Below are 20255 nucleotides of genomic sequence, written 5' to 3'. Positions count from 1 at the left end.
GGAAGAGGTGGTGATACCTGAAATGACATTTTTTTTTCCATTTCATGAACTTCACAACTACTTTCATTTGTTGATGACAGTGTAAGCCTTACCTTGAGGAAGGGATTTTGATTCCGTTTGCATTTCCTTCCGTCTTCTTAAGCAAAACAAGGGTTTTACTGGCTGTGAAGCTTTTGGCTGATTATCACTCTGACCCATTTGCGTAATGCTTTGTGGTGTCTACTGCCCATGCCTTTTCAGTGTTCTATTCAAATCTATAGAGTTGAGTTTGATTCATCCTAATGAGAATAGGAGGAAATTACTTTCTTAAGGCCACCTGCCCCCATCTTAATAGGTGCCTAGCAAACCCAAAGACTGCTGTTATTTCATGCTTCAGGCAAGTTTATAACCGCCTCATGTATTACTGGTTAAAAGAATAGAAAGATAGATAGACAGATGAATAGATATGATTTTCTGTTCAGATCTCCTTAATATCGTTCTCTCTGCCTTTAGTTGGTAGGTTCCTGCAAAAGATTGAGAAGTTCCATGCAAGGGGTTTTTCTCACTTATTTAAGATTGAACCAGTTGTATCCATAACTGTTCTATTGGACCATTTTTCTTCTGTCCACCATACTCTAAACTAGTGAGATTTGCTTTGTCAGAAACCTTGCAATGCGTGGTATCTTATCTGTTTCCTTTTTAATTAACATGGTATTTTTTGCTTTTTTCTTTTTTTTTTTAAATGAGTGTTTGAGGGGGAGGGCAGGGAATTGATTCCACTTTTACTATAAATATAAAAATGCATTTATATTTTTGCATATTTTATCAGATGTGTTTATATTCCAAGATGTTAGTTACATTTCTCCTTTTTTCATCATTATGATCTCTCTTTCATTATGTTTAATTTTGGATGGTATTCTTTGGTCTGTTAACTATTGTTAGTTTGCCAGCAAATAGAGATTGTTGTTGAAAATTTTACTTGCTCAGTTTAATAAAAGATTTGAGAGAATATTATGATAGTTGAGGCTTCATCATTGTCACTCTTTGCTTGAACTAGATTTTTTTCTTGTGTTATTAGTGGATAGAAAATCTTTGAGTACTTGGTTAGTATATATTTATATGTAACTTTTAATAATTTAATTTAGATGTTTTTGGTCAAAATAAAGAGATAAGACTGCCTTTTGCCAAGAAGAATATGCAAACATCCCAAGGAGTGGAAGGAATAGATTTCCTTCATTTGTATATATTATACATGTGTGTCCAAAAGATTGCTTTTATTGGTTCTTACTTCTGCAAAATCTCAACAGTTATATAAGCCAATTTTTGTTTTCTATACCAAGATTATCCAAAATTCTTAAGTGATATAATCACTAAGAGTAACTGTAGCTTCCTGGCCACATGTTAGCTTTTTGTAGTCGTAGATTGTTCCGTGCTTGCCTTTATGTCCCCAACATCTGGAGCGCAATAGGTTTTTTAAAGCCAATGTAAGATCTGTGAGCATGGCCAGCTCTGTGTTCAAGGATCCAAGTGACAGGAAGGTGCCATCATGATAGCAAGGAGGAATACCATATCACACTTAAAATGGCAGTTAAATTTAATTATGGTGTGGTGGAACTGTATGGCTTTTTAGGAATTATTTCATTATCTTATTAATGTTTTAGATGATTTAGGTAAACATTAAGTCATAGGATCCTAAATGGAGAAGAGTCTTAGAATGCCTGGAGTCTAGTTCCCTCCTTTTACAGTTGAGGAAATCTTAGGCCCATTCAGCTGGCATGACTTACCTATGGTCACACAAATAGCAGGAAGGAGCAGAGCCAGGCTGTGAACCCAGGTTTTGTGATGTTGAGTGCAGCACTCTTTCCACTGAACTATTTCTTTTAGTTTGTAAAAGGAAATATTATTTGCACATAAAGTATTACCCTTAATCTTCATAACTTTAGATTGCTGTGGTTTAAATTCTAGATTGCAGGACTCAATTCTTGTAGTGAAAATGTCGACTTTTGCAACTTTTTTTTTTTTTTTGCCCTTTAGAAAGGAATAAGGTGACAGGGCATTTTAATATTAAACTCTACTATTGCCAGGCATTATACTAAGTATTATTGGAGGGAATAAGTTTTTTTAAACATAATGAATTGAAAAGTAAGATCTACTCTGAATAATAGGACCCTGTATTTACCTGTGCAGTAAATGTAAACTTCATGTTCACTGAATATATCATGTTTTAACCCATTCTGTTTTGCTAATAAAGTTTTTGGAGTATTTTGCAATAGTGAAAACTAATTTTTAATTTTAAAAAATGAGAACTGAGATTTTGAAATCCTAATTAGGGGGTGAGCATCAATCAGCTCATACCTAAACAAAGTAAAAAATGTCAAAACATCTGAGACGCCTGACATGAAAATTATGAATGTGTGAGTTTATCACTAAATAATGTTGGATTCATCAGTTTACATTTGAGTTTCCAACAAAAATTTATCTTGCATGTGTTATTTTTTTAGACTTTTCTTTCAAGCAACTACACAAGTAACATTAGAAAATGCAACAGTTCCAAAAGCAAAAAGCTTCTTAAAACTCATCCATGAAGCACTTCCCCTTAAGATTCACTAGAATCTGATGTATCTCAGCATATTTAAAACCTAGGACTTCCAACTGAGCTAAATCTGCCATATGATTGCTGATTAGAAGATTCAGAATGTTCAGAATATCTAATTCCTTTTGTTGTATCTTGCCAAAGTACACAATTTAATTGCCCTGGAAAATGAAGACAGTTATCCAACTTCCTGTGCAAATCTGAAACAAGAGCCATCTTGTCCAAAGACCACTTGGATGGTTGGAATGAAGCATGAAATGGCCTTTTTTCCTCCTCTCTTCCTGCTTATTCTTGGCTGAGTCCATCTTGAATTATTACTCTCCTCACCCCCTCCCCTTATGCCATCTGCAAAATATTTTAAGTGTTACTGATCTCAAGGCAAAATAACTTGACAATGCTGTTTCTGCATTTCACAGTGAGGTAAAGCTGTTGGAGTGGGAAAGGCCAGTATATTGATTAACAGCCATTATTACCAAATAATCTTGCTTTAGATACTCCATGGTTGATTTTAACATGAGCTGTGGAGTTGAAGGGTGACAGTAGCACTTTTATCAGCCAATAAGGGAAGAAGAGAGCTCATGGCACTATACAGGTTTTTATCCTTTTAATAATACCCTCACACAATGATGTGATGTTAGCATTCAGGCATTTTGACTAAGAAATCTACTGCCAGGTTTCTTACAAAGTAGAAATTTTTTTTTTTACTTCTCTACATCTTTTTGTTATGAACTATAATTCTCTTCTGGACAATAGGAAAAAGATAGCAACAGGGGAGAATGAGTCATAAATTTAGATTTTAGTGCTACTGTTTAAAACTCCTCCTTTGGATTGTAATAAGCTTGTTGTACTTGTATTTTTTTATGCCTGTCTAATGAACTGAAGACTCAGTCATACTGTCCAGTAGGAGGAAGAACATTTTTCTAGAACCTGACAACGATACAAAAAGTAATCAGTCACCAAGTTCCTGTTCCGTTTTCTGTGTGATAAGCACTGTGCTAAGCCCTAGGGATACGAACAGAAACACAGCCACCACAGCAGCCCTGTATCTGAAGAGAGCCTGAAACTTGAGCATCTCAGTGAAGTCATTGGCCACTGCTTGTTTGGTTCTCGGAGCTTCTTTTTACCCACTAAGTTTATGTCATCTTATTAGTGTGGTTTGGGGGAAAAGGTAGGGTGTGTTTCACTGAAGTCCTGATTTTTCCTCATTAGCTTGATAATGTGATGATAATTATTTTAACATAGCAACTTGGTCCATCAAATAAGTTATCAAGAAGAGGATTACCCAAACTGATAAAAATTACATAATTATGTATATACACACATATAAACATATCTATATTTAGATATATATAAATATTTCAAAGGAGCAGCTAAGTGGCCTAGTAGATAGAGTGCTAGGTCTGGAATCAGGAACACCTGAGTTTAAATATGACCTCAGATACTAGCTGTATGAACCTGAACAAGTCACTTAATCCTGTTTGCCTCAGTTTCCTCATCTGTAAAATGAGTTGGAAAGGGAAAATGGCAAACCACTGCCAGATCTTTGCCAAGAAAACTACAAATGATGTCCCAAAGAGCCAGATATGACTGAAATGACTGAATACCAAAAAACATTCAAAATGCGAGGGCCTCTATTAAGAAAAAGCTCAACATTTTGTACTAAACCACACAAAAAGTTACATTTTAAAGTGATAGGATACAAAAGTAAATAGGATTTTTGCTTTTTACTTTTCTCATTTTAAAAATTATGCTAAATTGTATTCATAAGGTTAATAAAAACTATCTTGTGCCAGGGACAGCTGTCAGAGACAGACTTTTTATGTTTTGTGGGATGTTACTATCTGCTCCAGGTTGTTAGAGAGTAAGTTTAAAGCAGTCTTGAGCAAATATAAATTCTTCAGATTACCAGAGCTGACAGAAATCTTCTGTCTTAAGTCTTTTTATTCTCTGCATTCATTCCTGTTTATATTAATTTCTGTTCTACATACCACCTTTTCTTCTCAAGAATATTGCTCTAGCTGCTGTTTTTTTAAGCCTGTAACATTTAGCATCATAAAATTGAAAGTGAGAAATAGAAGTTCAAAAAGAAATCACAGAAGAGGTAAAAAGAGAGTGAATGTTAATATGAATGCCATGTATACAGTGGTCAGTGTTCCTCTGTTCTTTCAGTTGAGTAATCTTATACGTTTACCCTTCCACATCGCAACTTTGCCCATTGTGATTTCAGTATATTACAGGTCAGCATAAGAAATTAAATGGGAATTTTATGGGAGTTTTGCAGCAGCTGCAGACAAACAAAGACCAGCAGATGACACAGAATCTATGAACAAATACTTAACCCAAATTTTATACTAAGGTACTATAAACACCCCACAAAAGAAAATGAAAAAAATCAAACTTCGTGGTAGGAAAGGAGGGCCAAAAAATGTTATATGAAGAGGATTTTCTAGATTGCCCCTAACTTCTGTACCGGGAAAAGGATGTCAGTTTGGCAAAACTGTAAAGTGTGGATTAGAGAAAGGAGAAACTAGTTGGAAGGCAATTGTGGTTCTGGTGAAAGGTAATGAGGGCCTAAACCAAGGTCATGGAATGTCAATAGAAATCACGGCAGCAGAGAAAGGAGTACATATGGATTTTCAGAAATACTTGTTGAGATAGTACACATAGTTCGGCCTCTGTGGCAATTAAATAAAAGTCTTTGAACTCCACAGGATATAAGGGATTTGATGTGGTAGGATAGAGTACCTGAAGAACTATGAACAGAGAGAGGTTCACAATATTATACAGGAGGCAGCAACAAAAAACATTTCCAAAATGAAGAACAAAAAAGCAAAATGGCTGACGAGGCTTTACAAATATCTGAGGAAAGATGAGACCTCTTCAAGCAAACATCATACGAAAAATGAGCATGATAAAAAAATGAACATGGTAGGAACTGAACAGAAGCAGAAGAGACTAAGATAAGGTGGCAAGAATACATAGGAGAACTACTCAAGAAAGATTTTAAGATCAGTTATAACCACGATGGTGTGGTTATTGATCTAGAGCCAGACATCCTAGAGGATAAAGTGAAGTGGGCCTTAGGAAACATTGCTAACAATAAGGATTCCAGCTGAGCATATACTGTTAAAGAGCTGTACTCAGTATGCCAACAAGTTTTAAAAGCACAGCAGTGGCCTCTAGACTGGAAATGATCAATTTACCGTCCTCATTCTAAACAAGAGCAGTACCAAGGAATGTTCAAATTACTGAACAATTGCACTTATTCTACACACCAGCACTATTATGCTCAAGATTCTTCAAGCTCTAAGCTTCACCAGTATGTGAACCAAGAATTACCAGAAAAGAAGGCTGGTTTTCATAGAATCAGAGGAGATAGAGACCAAGTTGCCAACATTTGTTGGATTATGGAGATGGCACAGGAATTCCAGAAAAATTTTTACTTCATTGACTATACTAACACTTTTGACCATGTGGATCATAATAAACTGTGGCAAATCCTCAGAGAGATGGGAGTACAAGATCATCTTACTTTTTCTCTGAGGAACCTGTATGTGGGCTAAGAAGCAACAGTTAGAACCAAGCATGGAAAAACTGATTGGTTTAAGATTGGAAAGGGCTGTATATTGTCAATTTAGTGATTTAATTTATCTGCAGAGTACATCATGCAAAATGCCAGGCTGAATGAATCAAAATCTAGAGTGAAGATTGCCAAGAGAAATATACTTCACATATGCACGAGATGCCACTCTGATGGCAGAAAGTGAAGAAGAATTAAGAAGCTTCTTGATGAAGCAAGAGTGTAAAAGCTGGCTTGGAGCTTAACATTTAAAAAAAAATCTAAGATTATGCAAGTAGAGGCAAAAGAAATGGAAACAGTGTCAGATTTTATATTCTTGGGCTCAAAGATCAAAGACAACAACTGCAGTCATGAAATTAAAAGACATTTGTTCCTTGAAAGGAAAGCTATGGCAAATCTGAACAACATACTAAAAAACAGTGACATCACCTTGCCAGCAAAGTGTATTATCATTCAGTAAAGGCTAAGAACTGAATAAATAAGGAAAGACCCTCAACCCCTAACATGAGGAGATTTCTGTTGGCATGATTTATCATTTTCAGAGAAAAGAAATCCAATTTTTAGGCCGAAAATAGAACTATATTTTCTGATATCTTCTTCTATGCTATTGGGAGTTTTTTCCCCTGAGTGGGTGGGCCCAGTCGTTTAATCATTGTTCCACAGAATGCCAAATGTATTTCCTTGTGCAGTTTTTTATTTGCTGTCATTGATGGCTGTCTCCCCTAAGATGAACAAATTGGTAAACGGGGATTTATTTCAGGACATCAGTTCCTTGTATTTTAAAGAAGTTTACACAGATAGCCCACAAATAGTCTCCTTAGTGCTAATACTTTGCAGGAAGGAAAACTTAATCGGACCAGTGGTACAATTCAACCAAAAATGATCAGTATGTAGAGATGCCCTAAGTGTCTCCCATTAATACATTATTGAATTGAGAAGTAGTATCCAGAGACTAATATCTCTCTGTGGGCAGTCCCCCTGTTTTTCTCTTCCTCAAAGAATGCTCTCATTTGAAAAGGAAAAAAATCCATTTGTATCTTAAGAATGTTCAGTTCTCATTTCACAACTGTAACGTTCTCTTATTTTTTATTTTTTTTGGTCATAGCAAATTTAGCTAGGTTACTACTAACCAGTTAAGAAGCCTCTTGATGAGGTTAAAAAGGGGGAATGTAAAAACTGGCTTGAAGCTTAACATTAAAAAGAAAACTAAGATCTTGGCAACTGTTCCCATCACTTCCTGGGAAATAGTGGAAGAAGAAATGGAAGCAGCATCAGATTTTATATTCTTGGACTCAAAGGTCACACACAGCAGACAGGGATTGCAGCCGTGAAATTAAAAGACAATTGCTCCTTGGAAAGAAAGCTAAAGCAAATCTGGACAGCATACTAAAAAGCAGAGATGTCACCTTACAGAATAAGGGCTGTAGTCAAAGCTATTGTTTTTCCAGTAGCAGTGTATGGCTGTGAGAATTGGATTGTAAAGAAACTTGAATGCTCCAGCAGCAACACTTGAGAATTGTGGTGCTGGAGAAGACTTGAGAGTCCCTTGGGCTGCAGGGAGGTCAGATCAGTCAGTATTGTAAGAAATTAATTCAGTCTGTTCACAGTTCACTCAAATACTAAAGCTAAAGCTTAAATATTTTGGCCATATAATGAGAAGACAGGACTCCCTGATGTCGGGAAAGATTGAAGGCAAAGGGAAACGGGGATGTTAGAAGATGAGATGGATAGATAGCGTCATGAAAACAATGAATATAAATTTGGACAAACTGAGTGATAGTGGAGGATAGAGTCTGGGAGACACAAAGAGTTGGATAATGAATGAACGCATGAACAACAAAGACAACTCCATAGGAAAAGATAAAGACTCAATCATATTTTCCATAGTTAATATTTTATAAAATACAAAATGGAAACCTTTTGAATCTGGCTGAGACCTAAACTATTTTGTGAATTAATCTGTTTATTTTCACAATAGTACTAAATTTGCTTTAATTTCTTTTTCTGAGGTCTTTTTTTTAGTAGAGTCATTTAACCAACTAACTTGATTTTTTTAAAGCAATCTGATAAATACACTGCATATGTAGAAAATATAACACTTCCCCAAAAGCTGTCTACAAATGAAATGTGCAAGAGACAGAGTTCACATATAAAGTAATCTACAAGAGGCAAATTGAACTATTTTGTTCCATCATGCAATCCAATCCTGAAAACAAATTCAGAGAAAAATAACTTAAGATTTAAAAAAAAAAAAAAAGTATCTGGTGCTTGTTTGCATAAAAACAGAGGAATCTTCCCTCTGTGGACTTTGGACTTAATCAGGGAAAGAGTTTTTGCCTAAGGGCCTTTACAGATAGCCTTTGAGTCTAAATCTTGCAAAGGAGAACAGTTTGATTGCATACCCCTTTCCAGTAAGCAGTTGTAGCCACAGGTCCAAGAAACTTGGCCACCAATCGATTAACATTTTGCCACAGCAATTTAGTTAAAAGTTTTTCATATTTGTTGGAGGGAGTGCCCACACCTTTGATATCAAAAATCTTTTGAAAATGGATGTGTTTAACTTAAAACTCCTGATGGGTTAGCTGAAGCTCATTTGCTCATTTTCTTTTCAGGGGAAATGTTAAAAGTCATGATCCTTGCCATCTGTTAATACTGAATGATACTCATTCAGTTTGACAATTTAGTTTTCATCTCCCATTTGTACTTTCTGACAACTGATTTAAAAATCCTTATATTTCTTTCTATGATCAAGGTAAAATGGTGTCTTGGAAATTCTCAGTTCCTCTGACACACACATACAAAAAAAGCTTTTGAAAAAGAAATACATTTTCTTCCAAGCTAGAAAATAGGTAAAAAATTAAAAGGAAATTCTAAACTGCAGCAGGCACATTTTTCACTAAAATAAGAGAATACGTAGGCTATCTGTATTTAACTTAGATTATGCCTAGCTATGTTAGCATGCCACATCAGGATTTTTTTTAACTTAGTTGTCTCAAATGTCCTCTTTTCCTCATCTATAACTTTGTTTCTTTTTCAAAAACAACAACAACAACAACTTTTTAGCACATGTAGCACTATGTAGAAGAAAATGTAAAATGTATTCCTTAAAGAATTTTGAAGTCAAGATGAGAAAGTTCAGCTTTATCAACATCACACCTCCACTAGTGCTACCCCCCTCCTCATCATCTCTTTACTTCTTAGCTACCTGCCATTTTGGCTTCTTCCTTCACCCTTTTTACTTGTTTTAAAAAATTATCAGCAGGGGGCGGAGCCAAGATGGCGGAGTAGAAAGACGCACATACACATAGCTCCGAACCCACAACCCACAGAACGGCTAGAGGGGATCAACTCACAGTGAATTCTGCACCCAGAGGCCACGGAAGGGCCTGTTCCGGAGAGACCTGCAAACCTCTCGCGGGGGGTCCTTCGCGCTGCGGACTGGGCGCCGGGACTGGGAGCAGAGGGCAGCCCTGCAGCGGCCGCGACACACCGTGAGGAAAAGATCCGAGCGGGCTACGGGGACGGGATCTCAGACGCGGAGCCCAGCCCAGACCTGCTGCGGCCGCGGCTCCGAGAGGACAGATCCGAGCAGGCTTCAGGAACGGGATCTCCAGCGGCGGCACAAGCCCCTCCACCCACAGGTGACGGGGGTCGGTGAGAGAGTCTCTTTGGCGGGTCGAGAGGGGAGTGGGGTGCCCCCATGGCTCGGGCCCCCCCCTCCCCCGGGAGATAGAAGCTGAGAGGCGGTTGCAGACACGGGCTCCCCAAGTGGGCGGGAGCCTGGATCCATTGTGGAAGGTCTGTACATAAACCCCCTGAGGGAACTGAGCCTGAGAGGCAGCCCTGCCCCGACCTGACCATCTGAACTTAATTCTCACACTGAATAGCAGCCCTGCCCCCGCCAAAAGCCCTAAGGCTGGAAGCAGCATTTGAATCCCAGTCCCCAAATGCTGGCTGGGAGGACCAGGAGGCGAGGTGGGTGTGAGGAGAATATTCAGAGGTCAAGTCACTGGCTGGGGAGAATGCCCAGAAAAGGGAAAAGAAATAAAACTATTGATGGCTACTTTCTGGGAGAACAGACATTTCCTCCCTTCCTTTCTGATGAGGAAGAACAATGCTTACCATCAGACAAAGACACAGAAATCAAGGATTCTGTATCCCAGCCCACCCAATGGGCTCAGGCCATGGAAGAGCTCAAAAAGAATTTTGAAAATCAAGTTAGAGAGGTGGAGGAAAAACTGGGAAGAGAAATGAGAGGGATGAAAGAGAAGCATGAAAAGCAGATCAGCTCCCTGCTAAAGGAGAACCAAAAATATGTTGAAGAAATTAACACCTTGAAAACTAGCCTAACTCAATTGGCAAAAGAGGTTCAAAAAGCCAATGAGGAGAAGAATGCTTTCAAAAGCAGAATTAGCCAAATGGAAAAGGAGATTCAAAAGCTCACTGAAGAAAATATTTCTTTCAAAACTAGAATGGCACAGATGGACGCTAAGGACTTTATGAGAAAGACAGATATCACAGAACATAGCGAGAAGATTCGAAAAATGGAAGATAATGTGAAATATCTTATTGGAAAAACAACTGACCTGGAAAATAGATTCAGGAGAGACAATGTAAAAATTCTGGGACTACCTGAAAACCATGATCAAAAGAAGAGCCTAGACATCATCTTCCATGAAATTATCAAGGAAAACTGCCCTGAGATTCTAGATCCAGAGGGCAAAATAAATATTCAAGGAATCCACAGAACACCGCCTGAAAGAGATCCAAAAAGAGAAACTCCTAGGAACATTGTGGCCAAATTCCAGAATTCCCAGGTCAAAGAGAAAATATTGCAAGCAGCTAGAAAGAAACAATTCAAGTATTGTGGAAATACAATCAGAATAACACAAGATCTAGCAGCCTCTACATTAAGGGATCGAAGGGAATGGAATAGGATATTCCAGAAGTCAAAGGAACTAGGACTAAAACCAAGAATCACCTACCCAGCAAAACTGAGTATAATACTTCAGGAGAAAAAATGGTCTTTCAGTGAAATGGAGGATTTTCAGGTTTTCTTGATGAAAAGACCAGAGCTGAAAAGAAAATTTGACTTTCAAACACAAGAATGAAGAGAACCATGAAAAGGTGAACAGCAAAGAGAAGTCATAAGGGACTTACTAAAGTTGAACTGTTTACATTCCTACATGGAAAGACAATATTTGTAACTCTTGAAACATTTCAGTATCTGGGTACTGGGTGGGAGTACACACACACACATGCACACATGCACACATACATAGAGACAGAGTGCACAGAGTGAATTGAAGAGGATGGGATCATATCTTAAAAAAAAAAAATGAAATCAAGCAGTGAGAGAGAAATATTGGGAGGAGAAAGGGAGAAATTGAATGGGGCAAATTATCTCTCATAAAAGAGGCAAGCAAAGACTTATTAGTGGAGGGATAAAGAGGGGAGGCGAGAGAAAATCATGAGGTCTACTCTCATCACATTCCACTAAAGGAAAGAACAAAATGCACACTCATTTTGATAGGAAAATCTATCTCACAATACAGGAGAGTGGGGGACAAGGGCACAAGCAGGGTGGGGGGGAGGATAGAGGGGAGGGCTTGGGGAAGAGAATGCAATTCGAGGTCGACACTCATGGGGAGGGAAAGGATCATAAGAGAATAGAAGTAATGGGGGACAGGATAGGATGGAGGGAAATATAGTTAGTCCTATACAACACAACTGTTATGGAAATCATTTGCAAAACTACACAGATTTGGCCTATATTGAATTGCTTGTCCTCCAAAGGGAAGGGGTGGAGAGGGAGGAAGCTAAAGAAGTTGAAACTCAAAGTGTTAGGATCAACTGTAATGTTCTTACCACTAGGAAATAAGAAATACAGGTTAAGGGGTAAAGAAAGCTAGCTGGCCCTACAGGACAAAAGAGAAGACAGAGACAAGGGCAGAGAGGGAGGATAGAAGAGAGAGCAGATTGGTCACAGGGGCAATTAGAATGCTTGTGTTTGGGGGGGGCGGGGATAAAAGGGGAGAAAATTTGTAACCCAAAACTTTGTGAAAATAAATGTTAAAAGTTAAATAAAAAAAATAAAAATAAAAAATTATCAATCATTTATTTTTCCTCTCTCCCATTCTTTCTTTCTTTTCTTCTCCCCACCCCTCAAAAAGGAAACAGATCTTGTAATACGTATTGTCAAGCAAAGCAAGTTCTCATATCAGCCATATCCAAAAATGTCTCATTCTACATATTAGTTCATTATTTCTCTGCCAAAATGTGTGAGTACTGTCTTCATCATTGGTCCTCAAGTAATGGTTGATCATAGTTCTTAAAGTCTTTCAGAATTGTTCATTTCCATAATATTATTGTTAAAATATTCTGCGTTCATTCAAATGTCTACCCAGGTTTTTCTAAAACCATTTCTTTAATCATTTCCTTCAGCAGCGTAATATTTTATTACTTTCACCATCTTACATTCTATACCAAGATAAGATCAAAATGAGTGCATAATTTAGAAATAAAGGGTGATATCATAAGCAAATTAGGGGAGCATGGACTAGTTTAGTTTATCTGTCAGGTCTGTGGATAAGGGAATTTATGACCAAACAAAAGATAGAGAACATTACAGGATGTAAAATGGATAATTTTGATTAAATTAAATTTAAAAGCTTTTGTACACACAAACCCTATGCAGTCAGGATTAGAAGGAAAGGGGGAAATGAGGGGATAGTGGGGCGGATTTTACAACAGATTTCTCTGATAAAGTCCTCATTTAAATATCTAGAGAAATAAGTTAAATTTATAAGAATATGAATCATTCCTCAGTTAATAAATAGTCAAAAGATATGAACAGGCAGTTTTTAGAAAAAGAAATTAAAGCTGTTTCTAGTCATAAAAAAATGCTCTATCACTAATGATTGGAGAAATGCAAATTAAAACAACTCTGAGGTACCACCTCACACCTATCAGATTGGCTAATATGACAGAAAAGGAAAATGATAAATGTTGGAGAAGTAGGAAAATTGAAACATTAATACACTGTTGGTGGAGTTATAAACTGATCCATTTTGAATAGCAATTTGGAACTATACCCAAAAGTCTAGAAAATTGTCAAAGGGTATGATCCAGAAATACCACTACTGGGTCTGTACCCCAAAGAGATCAAAGAAAAAGGAAAAGGTCCTATCTGTACAAAATTATCTATAGCAGGTTTTTTTTGGTGACAAAGAATTGGAAATTGAAGGGGTGCCCATCACTTGGGAAATGGTTGAACAAGTTGTGGTATATGTTTGTGATGGAATATTCTTGTGCTACAAGAAATGACAAGAAAGATGATTTCAGAAAAACCTGGGGAGACTTAGATGAACTGATGCCAAATGAAGTGAGTAGAGCCAGGAGATCATTGTACACAGTAACAACAATATTGTAATGATGTTTGAACTGTGAATGACTTCGCTATTTTTGGTAATACCATGATCCAAGATAGTTCCAAAGGACTTATGATGAAAAATGCTATCCACTTCCAGCAAAAGAACCAGGTAGAGTCTGAACGCAAAGCAATGTGTAATATTTTTTTTTTTTTACTTTCCTTGTTTTTCTTTTTTTTTCTTTCTGGCTTGTGATTCCCTAGAGTAAAAAGAGGCTGCTCAAATATGGCATCATGCATCCCTTCAGTCTCAATTAATTTCAGTAGTGTTAAGAACAGTGCTGTCTCAAATGACTTTGTTCCTTATAAAAGTCACCAGCTTTTCTTTTTTAAATGTTAATTTTTGTAGATTTTATTCTTGTATATTTAGGTTCTATCTTAGTAACCCGTAAATATAAGGACCACAAAGGCAGAACTAGTGACTTTATCATATGATATAGTTTTGTCTCAAGGCATGTGTCAATATATTTTGTCCTAATTGGTATCTGAAATTTTTTTTATTTAAATATTTTATATTTATAAGGAGCTCATTGTGTTTTATTGGCATTGATACCATTGCAGTAAGGATTATTTTTCATGTTGTCAGTTCAGTACTTAATACACTAATTAAATGGTTCTATTAATTGCTCAACCAAGAACTCACTTAATGTATCAGGGTAGTTAGTGTGAAGTAAATTCTCTAGTTCCTCAACTAGCATGCAAAAGACTTAGTGCATGAGTCCATACTGTCAAATTTCTTGTTGAGTCTCATCGCATACATGGAAAATGCTTTGTAGATGGCGGTGGGGAAGTGGGGGTGGAGATGGAGTACTGAAGCCAAAGCCAAAGAATTGATTTGGTAAATTGTTAGAGAGTTGTTAATAATAGAAGTCATCCCATAGTGTGAGATCTAGCCCTCTGTCTGAAGCTTTAAAGATAGAGTAAGTTTGTCACTAGCACTATGGAACAAAATTAGAATTTTTTTTATGTTCTTTTTTTACTTATTTACTATTTTCTTTTTTTCCCCAATTATATGAAAAACAATTTTTACCATTCATTTTTAAATTTTTTTTGAGTTCCAGATTCTCCTTCCCTCCCATCCTTCTCCCTCCTCCCCACCTTATTGAGAAGGCAAGCAATTTGACACAGGTTATACATGTGCAGTCATGAAAAACATACTTCCAACAAACATAATTTTAAATGAATGTAAAATTCTTCCCTAAGTGTAATAATTGGTGTTGAGGAGCATAGTATCTGTGTTTGTGGCCTTTATGTTCAGAGAGGATATGCTGTGTGATTGACCATGATCACCACCATGTCCTCTTCCTAAATTTCTAATTAACTTTAGTAATAAAAATGTACTATTTAAATTGATTCATATAATGCTACTTTATGTTAACGTCAAACCTATGCTTTGTGCATTGCCTTCCCATATATTTGCTCATAATATCTTCCCAAAGTCTTATGAGGTAGCTAGAACAGTAAGTAATTACTGCCACTTTGTAGATGAAAAAACTGCTTCAACGCAGGTAGAGAACTGGGCAGAACAAGGTTACACCTTGTCTTTATACAAGTGGAAGAGCCTGTGGTTTTAGTCAGCTCTTAACCTCATCCTTGAGGAGACCCATCTAATGGCTGTACATTAGTGTGAGTGGGGCTTTTGGTTCATTTGGTTCACTTCTGAAAACTCATGTTCGTTTGTTCTTTGGCCACTTATATATTAGTTTTATATCTTTTGCTCTAAATGGCTACTTCCTCATACCTACTTATTTCTGTTTTATCCCCATCCCATGCATTTCGTTTTAACCAAAATTCCTATTAACTCCGACTGTCTTTAACCATTAGTCTTTGGACTGATTCCTCAAGATCCTTACTCTAGTCTACGAAAAACATCTTTATCAAACTGCCAATCACCTTCTCTAAATCTCTGCAGTTTTTACTAATGTTATTTTGGTTTTCTTTTCTTCCTAGCCATTGACAGTTCCTCTACAACCAGCAGTGCTTCTCCTGTGCCCAACAGCTTTGACGCCCTAGAAGGAGGGAACTACCCAGGTGACTCTTAATTACTCTTGTAAAAATCATGAACTCCCAGGGGAAACCCAGTATTCGGGTAAAGGAGGTCTCCACCTGTTGATCTTCTTCCTTTTGTTTTTGGTTTTTTTACTGCTAATGAGCTAAAACAGTTATTATATTTTTTTTAATGCAATAAAACTTTATTTAAAATCGAAAACCATTCTTAGTTCTCAGGCTGTACAAAAACAGGTGGCAGCTGTAGTTTGCCAACCACTTGAATAAAGCATTTTATATGTAACGGTATCAAAAAGGAAGTAGTTCCAAACATGGCATTCTAGCCTACAAATAAGGAGGATATTTATTTCCGGCAGAAGGAAAGTTTAGTAATGTTTATCATTTGCTTTAATTTATAATTTTAAGCAACATGTACATGGTATTTCTAAAGCAGTTTTATCATTATTACTTTGAAAAAGAAAATATAGTGCTAATTTCTTTTTAAGTTAATATTTTTACCCCTCCATAAGGAAACTTTAAAAAATAAATCTCATAGTAATCTCTCTCCTCCTTCCCCTTTTCCTTGGTCCTTGTTTTCCCTCAAATTTTACCTAATATAAATAAATGTAACTCTTGATTCTTTCTCTTTCCACCTCTTCACCTAGCATATCATGCACATCATGTCATCACTTCATGGTTTATGCCTCGGTTGACACAGTCTTGGAGATGGATTTTGGATCCATGAATTTTAACCAGACCTTCCTACAATTTCAGTCACATCAGTAGAACAATGTGTATTTATTTTAAAGTACAAAAACAGATGGGCACATTTCCCATAAAAATTGCCCCTTCCCCACAGAAGAGTGAGATTAATGCATCGACTGAGAACCAAATAGCTGACATCTTTTTACTGTGCTCATCTCGGGCCAATGTCACTTTAAGGTTGGAACACCAGAAAGTACAGGAAAAGTTGCAGGCACTCATCTCTTAATGTTATGGGAAATAATAGATAAATTTGAGCCAGTATTCAATTTTTTGAGACACTTTACAAGGATATATCATGGCAGGAACTCACTGACAAAAATTAAGGCTTTAGATAAAATAAGTCCTTGCTCCCTCTAAATTGTTACTTCATCCTTATTGTGTCCACTTTCTTTTTATCTTCCAGCTCCCTCTTGAAGATTTAGTCTCCCCAACCACCTTTTCCAGCACTGATTGTACTTTCAGACATTCCCTCTCCTCCATCAACCACCCGTCAGCTGGCTGGTCAGAATGAACAAGTTGGAATACTCTTTGCTCCCCCACTGCCATTTCCATGTGCTCCCTCTACCTCCATCACTCAGTAACCTCCAGCTCTTTGAAATTGACTCAGGCTACATCTGCCACCGAATTTAGATTCTGGTAGCTGTTGTCTGTTAACCTTCAGGACGCTTTCCTGTTTTCCTCATTGAGTTTAGGGCAGAAGTAGGGAACCTGTGGCCTTCTAGATCCTTCAGTGTGGCTTTTTAACTGAGTCCAAGTTTTACAGAACAAATCCTTTTATTAAGGGGATTTGTTCTGTGATGTTTGGATTCATCAGAGGGTTGCACTTGAGGACATAGAGGGCCACAGGTTCCCCACCCCCTGGTTTCAGGCCTAGCTCATAGTCTCTCTCTCATACCCAATTCCTGCGTCCATACTGGGGAATTTCAGTATACCTATTGATATTCCCTCAAAATGCCCTTAGCTCCCAGTTCCTCTGCCTGTTCATAGAGGTGGTCATATCCTTGACCTTGATCATCTTTAAAATGAGGGGATTGGATTAGATAGCTCCTGAGGTCTCTTCTGATATTCTGACAGTTAACTCAAATTTTTATGAAACTATTCTGATGGGGTTTACTATTCTCAAGTGGACCCTCACTGCATCAAGTTACTCCATTTATAGCTTTTCCACATTTTTTCATTCTCCCACCCCTCACAAACCTCTCATAGTTCCCTCTCCCCCTATTTTCTTAGCCAAGAACATTGTTTTATATTTCACTGGCTGCTCTCCACCTTACATCACTAAGGTATATTCTGCCCCTATCTCCTTTTTCACATGAAGAGGCCATCCTCCATGCCAAAACAAACCCTTCTACATGCACAGATGATCCCATTCTATCATTTCTTCTCCAGAAGTTTTTCCCCTTTGTGATCTTTCCTTTCTTCAATTTCACCTTGTCTCCTGGCTGCTTCCCTATTGCCCAGAAACATTCCCATGCCTTCTCCATTCTTAAAAAAAAATAAAATTTAAGTCTAAAAATATATTTCCATATTAGCCACAGCGTTGTCCAAAAAAAAAAACAAGCAAGAAGAATAAAGGGGAGAAATATGCTTTCCTCTGCACTCAGAGTCTCCCAGTTCTCTCTAGCGATGCATAGCATTGCTTCATCATTAGTCCTTTGTCATTTTCATGGACTATTGTATTTATTGTGTTAATCAGAGTAGCTAAGTCACAGCTGATGATCATTCCAGTATTGCTGCTACTGTGTGTAGCACTGGTTCTGTTGACTTTCTCAGTTCATTCCTCCCAGGTTTTTCTGAAACCACCTCCATCATCATTTCCGACAGCATAATAGTATTCCACTGCAATCATATACCATGACACATTCAGCCATTCCCCAATTGGTGGGCATCCCCTTAGTTTACAATTCTTTACCACCACAGAAACAGCTACTAGAAATATTTTTTGTACTGAGGGTCCTTTTTCTTCTTTCTTTGATGTCTTGAACGTATAGACCTACTAGTGGTATTGTTGAGCCAAAAGGTCTATTGTAACTTTTGTCAGTTTTGCCAGTCTGATGAGTGTGAACCTCAGAGTGTCTTTAACTTGCATTTTTCATATGGCTCTTGATAGCTTGTATTTTCTTTCTTTGAGAAATGCCTGCTCATACCACTTGACTGTTTACCTGTTTGGAGAATGGCCCTTTCCATTTTCAGCCCGCAGATATTCCCACGTCTCCCTCCTCTACAAGTCATTTTCGCTTGACCCTTATACCTCCTCATGCTGTCATCTTCTCCTCACCTTCCTGGGTTTTAAGGAACTGCTCTCTCAGTTCTATTACTGTCACCTTCCTTCTTAGTGGGATTGTTCTGAGTATAGTCTTAAATTCATGCAAAGGTAGATCATAGACTTAGAGCTAGAAGGAAACTCAGGTTAAACTTCATTTAACAGATTAGAAAAGTGAGAGTGAGAATCCTTAAAGGACTTGCCGAAGGTCGTAGAGATCATGAGTAGAGAGTCAAGATTCTAGCTTAGGCCCCAATTCCAAATTCAGTGCTCTTTCCACATTGCCTCTTTATTATACCATGTTATGTTGCCTTATATGATACAACTCCATTTTCAGGAAAGTGTGACAGAGCAAAGGTCAGTTTTAGGAAGAAGGGAAGAAAAGTAATTTTTCCTCTGTTATGTACCCTTCAACTCATTCATGCTATTGTTAAAAAAAAAAAAATCAAAAGAAGATGCTGCTGACTAGCAGGGAGGGATCTGTAGAGTTGGGCACAGCAGCATTTTCGAGGTGTGTTTCCAGGGTGCTGAATCTGTATTTATCTCTTTGTTAGATACACTTTCTTCATTGGCCAGCAGTCCAGCTCCTGCTCTCTCTGTTCCTCAGGCAACCAAACCTGCTAAGCCCTTTGGCTATGGGTATCCAACTCTTCAGCCTGGTTATCAGAATGTAGGGCTGAGTTCTGGCGCACAACCGAGTAACCCAGCATATTCTGGATTCCAGCAGTATACTCATACTCAGGTATGTGTAAGCAGTGACATTCGGTAGTCTGAACAGATTATCAGACTTGTCATTCTAATAGAAGTTTAGATTATACCTAACCTATCATGATTTAACTTCCCCTGCCCAAAGGAAAAAGAGTTAGCTGCTTTTATTTCTTCTGTCTCCTAGTAAGGGGAGTTTGTTTTGCTCTCGCTTGTCCCATTTGAAAGCAGCATTACATCTTCCCAAAACTATTTTTACTAAAGTCTGCTTAGTAAGAAAATGACAGTTCTGTTAAGATACTTGTGCTAGTGATATCACCGTTGGCTTGAGCTGTGATCTTTGTGACTTTGTTTTACTCTGAGATAATCTCTTCCTCCCTCTTCCCAGTTGTAATTAGCTACTGCCACACTTAGCTAGCTTAGTCTGACACCATCTCAATTTAACAATGTGGAAAAGGGAGCATTTTTGGTTGGTGTTTACTGCAATAATAGTTCATCTTATTACTGTAAATTAAAGTTTATAAAGCAGTTTCCTCAACAACTGTGTCAGTGCTAGAATTGAATTAAACCTAGGTCTTCTGACTTTCTGGGGAAAATCATTTTAATAGAGCAGAATTTCCCCAAGATTGACAGGAAAGCTTTCTACTTGGAATAAGAGGCCACTTGCTCATCCTATCTTAGAGAATGTTCTCAGCCCTCAGTGGAGCTAAGAATAAAAAGTAGAAGCTGGTTTACACTTTGGTTAAAGGCTTTAACTCACAAAAAATGGAAGGTTTAAAACAAGGAGTAGGGAGGAAAGAAAGCTACTGGAAAAAAACCATATTAATAGTAGTACAAATAACAGTAATGATGGTAATTGCTGGCTTTTGAAGATTTGGAAACATTCATGTAAGCCCCATAACCCTGTGGGGTAGGTACTGGAGGTGTCAGTATCCCTGTTTTACAGATTAAGAAA

General features: G+C 37.5%; 1 protein-coding gene across 2 annotated transcripts in view; it reads left to right on the top strand.

Moving 5' to 3' along the window:
* Window positions 1-20255, top strand: part of SEC24B (SEC24 homolog B, COPII coat complex component) — an 88725-nt gene that overhangs the window by 36420 nt on the left and 32050 nt on the right. For both annotated transcript variants that reach the window (XM_072623141.1, XM_072623142.1), the window contains 2 exons: window positions 15532-15612; window positions 19150-19337. In XM_072623141.1, the coding sequence (XP_072479242.1) occupies window positions 15532-15612; window positions 19150-19337 (269 nt within the window). The remainder of the gene's footprint in view (window positions 1-15531; window positions 15613-19149; window positions 19338-20255) is intronic.

The sequence above is a fragment of the Notamacropus eugenii genome, chromosome 7, assembly GCF_028372415.1.
Source record: "Notamacropus eugenii isolate mMacEug1 chromosome 7, mMacEug1.pri_v2, whole genome shotgun sequence".
NCBI lineage: Eukaryota > Metazoa > Chordata > Mammalia > Diprotodontia > Macropodidae > Notamacropus > Notamacropus eugenii.
The sequence above is the reverse complement of the archived record's forward strand: the minus strand, read 5'-3'. Positions and strand labels throughout refer to the sequence as shown.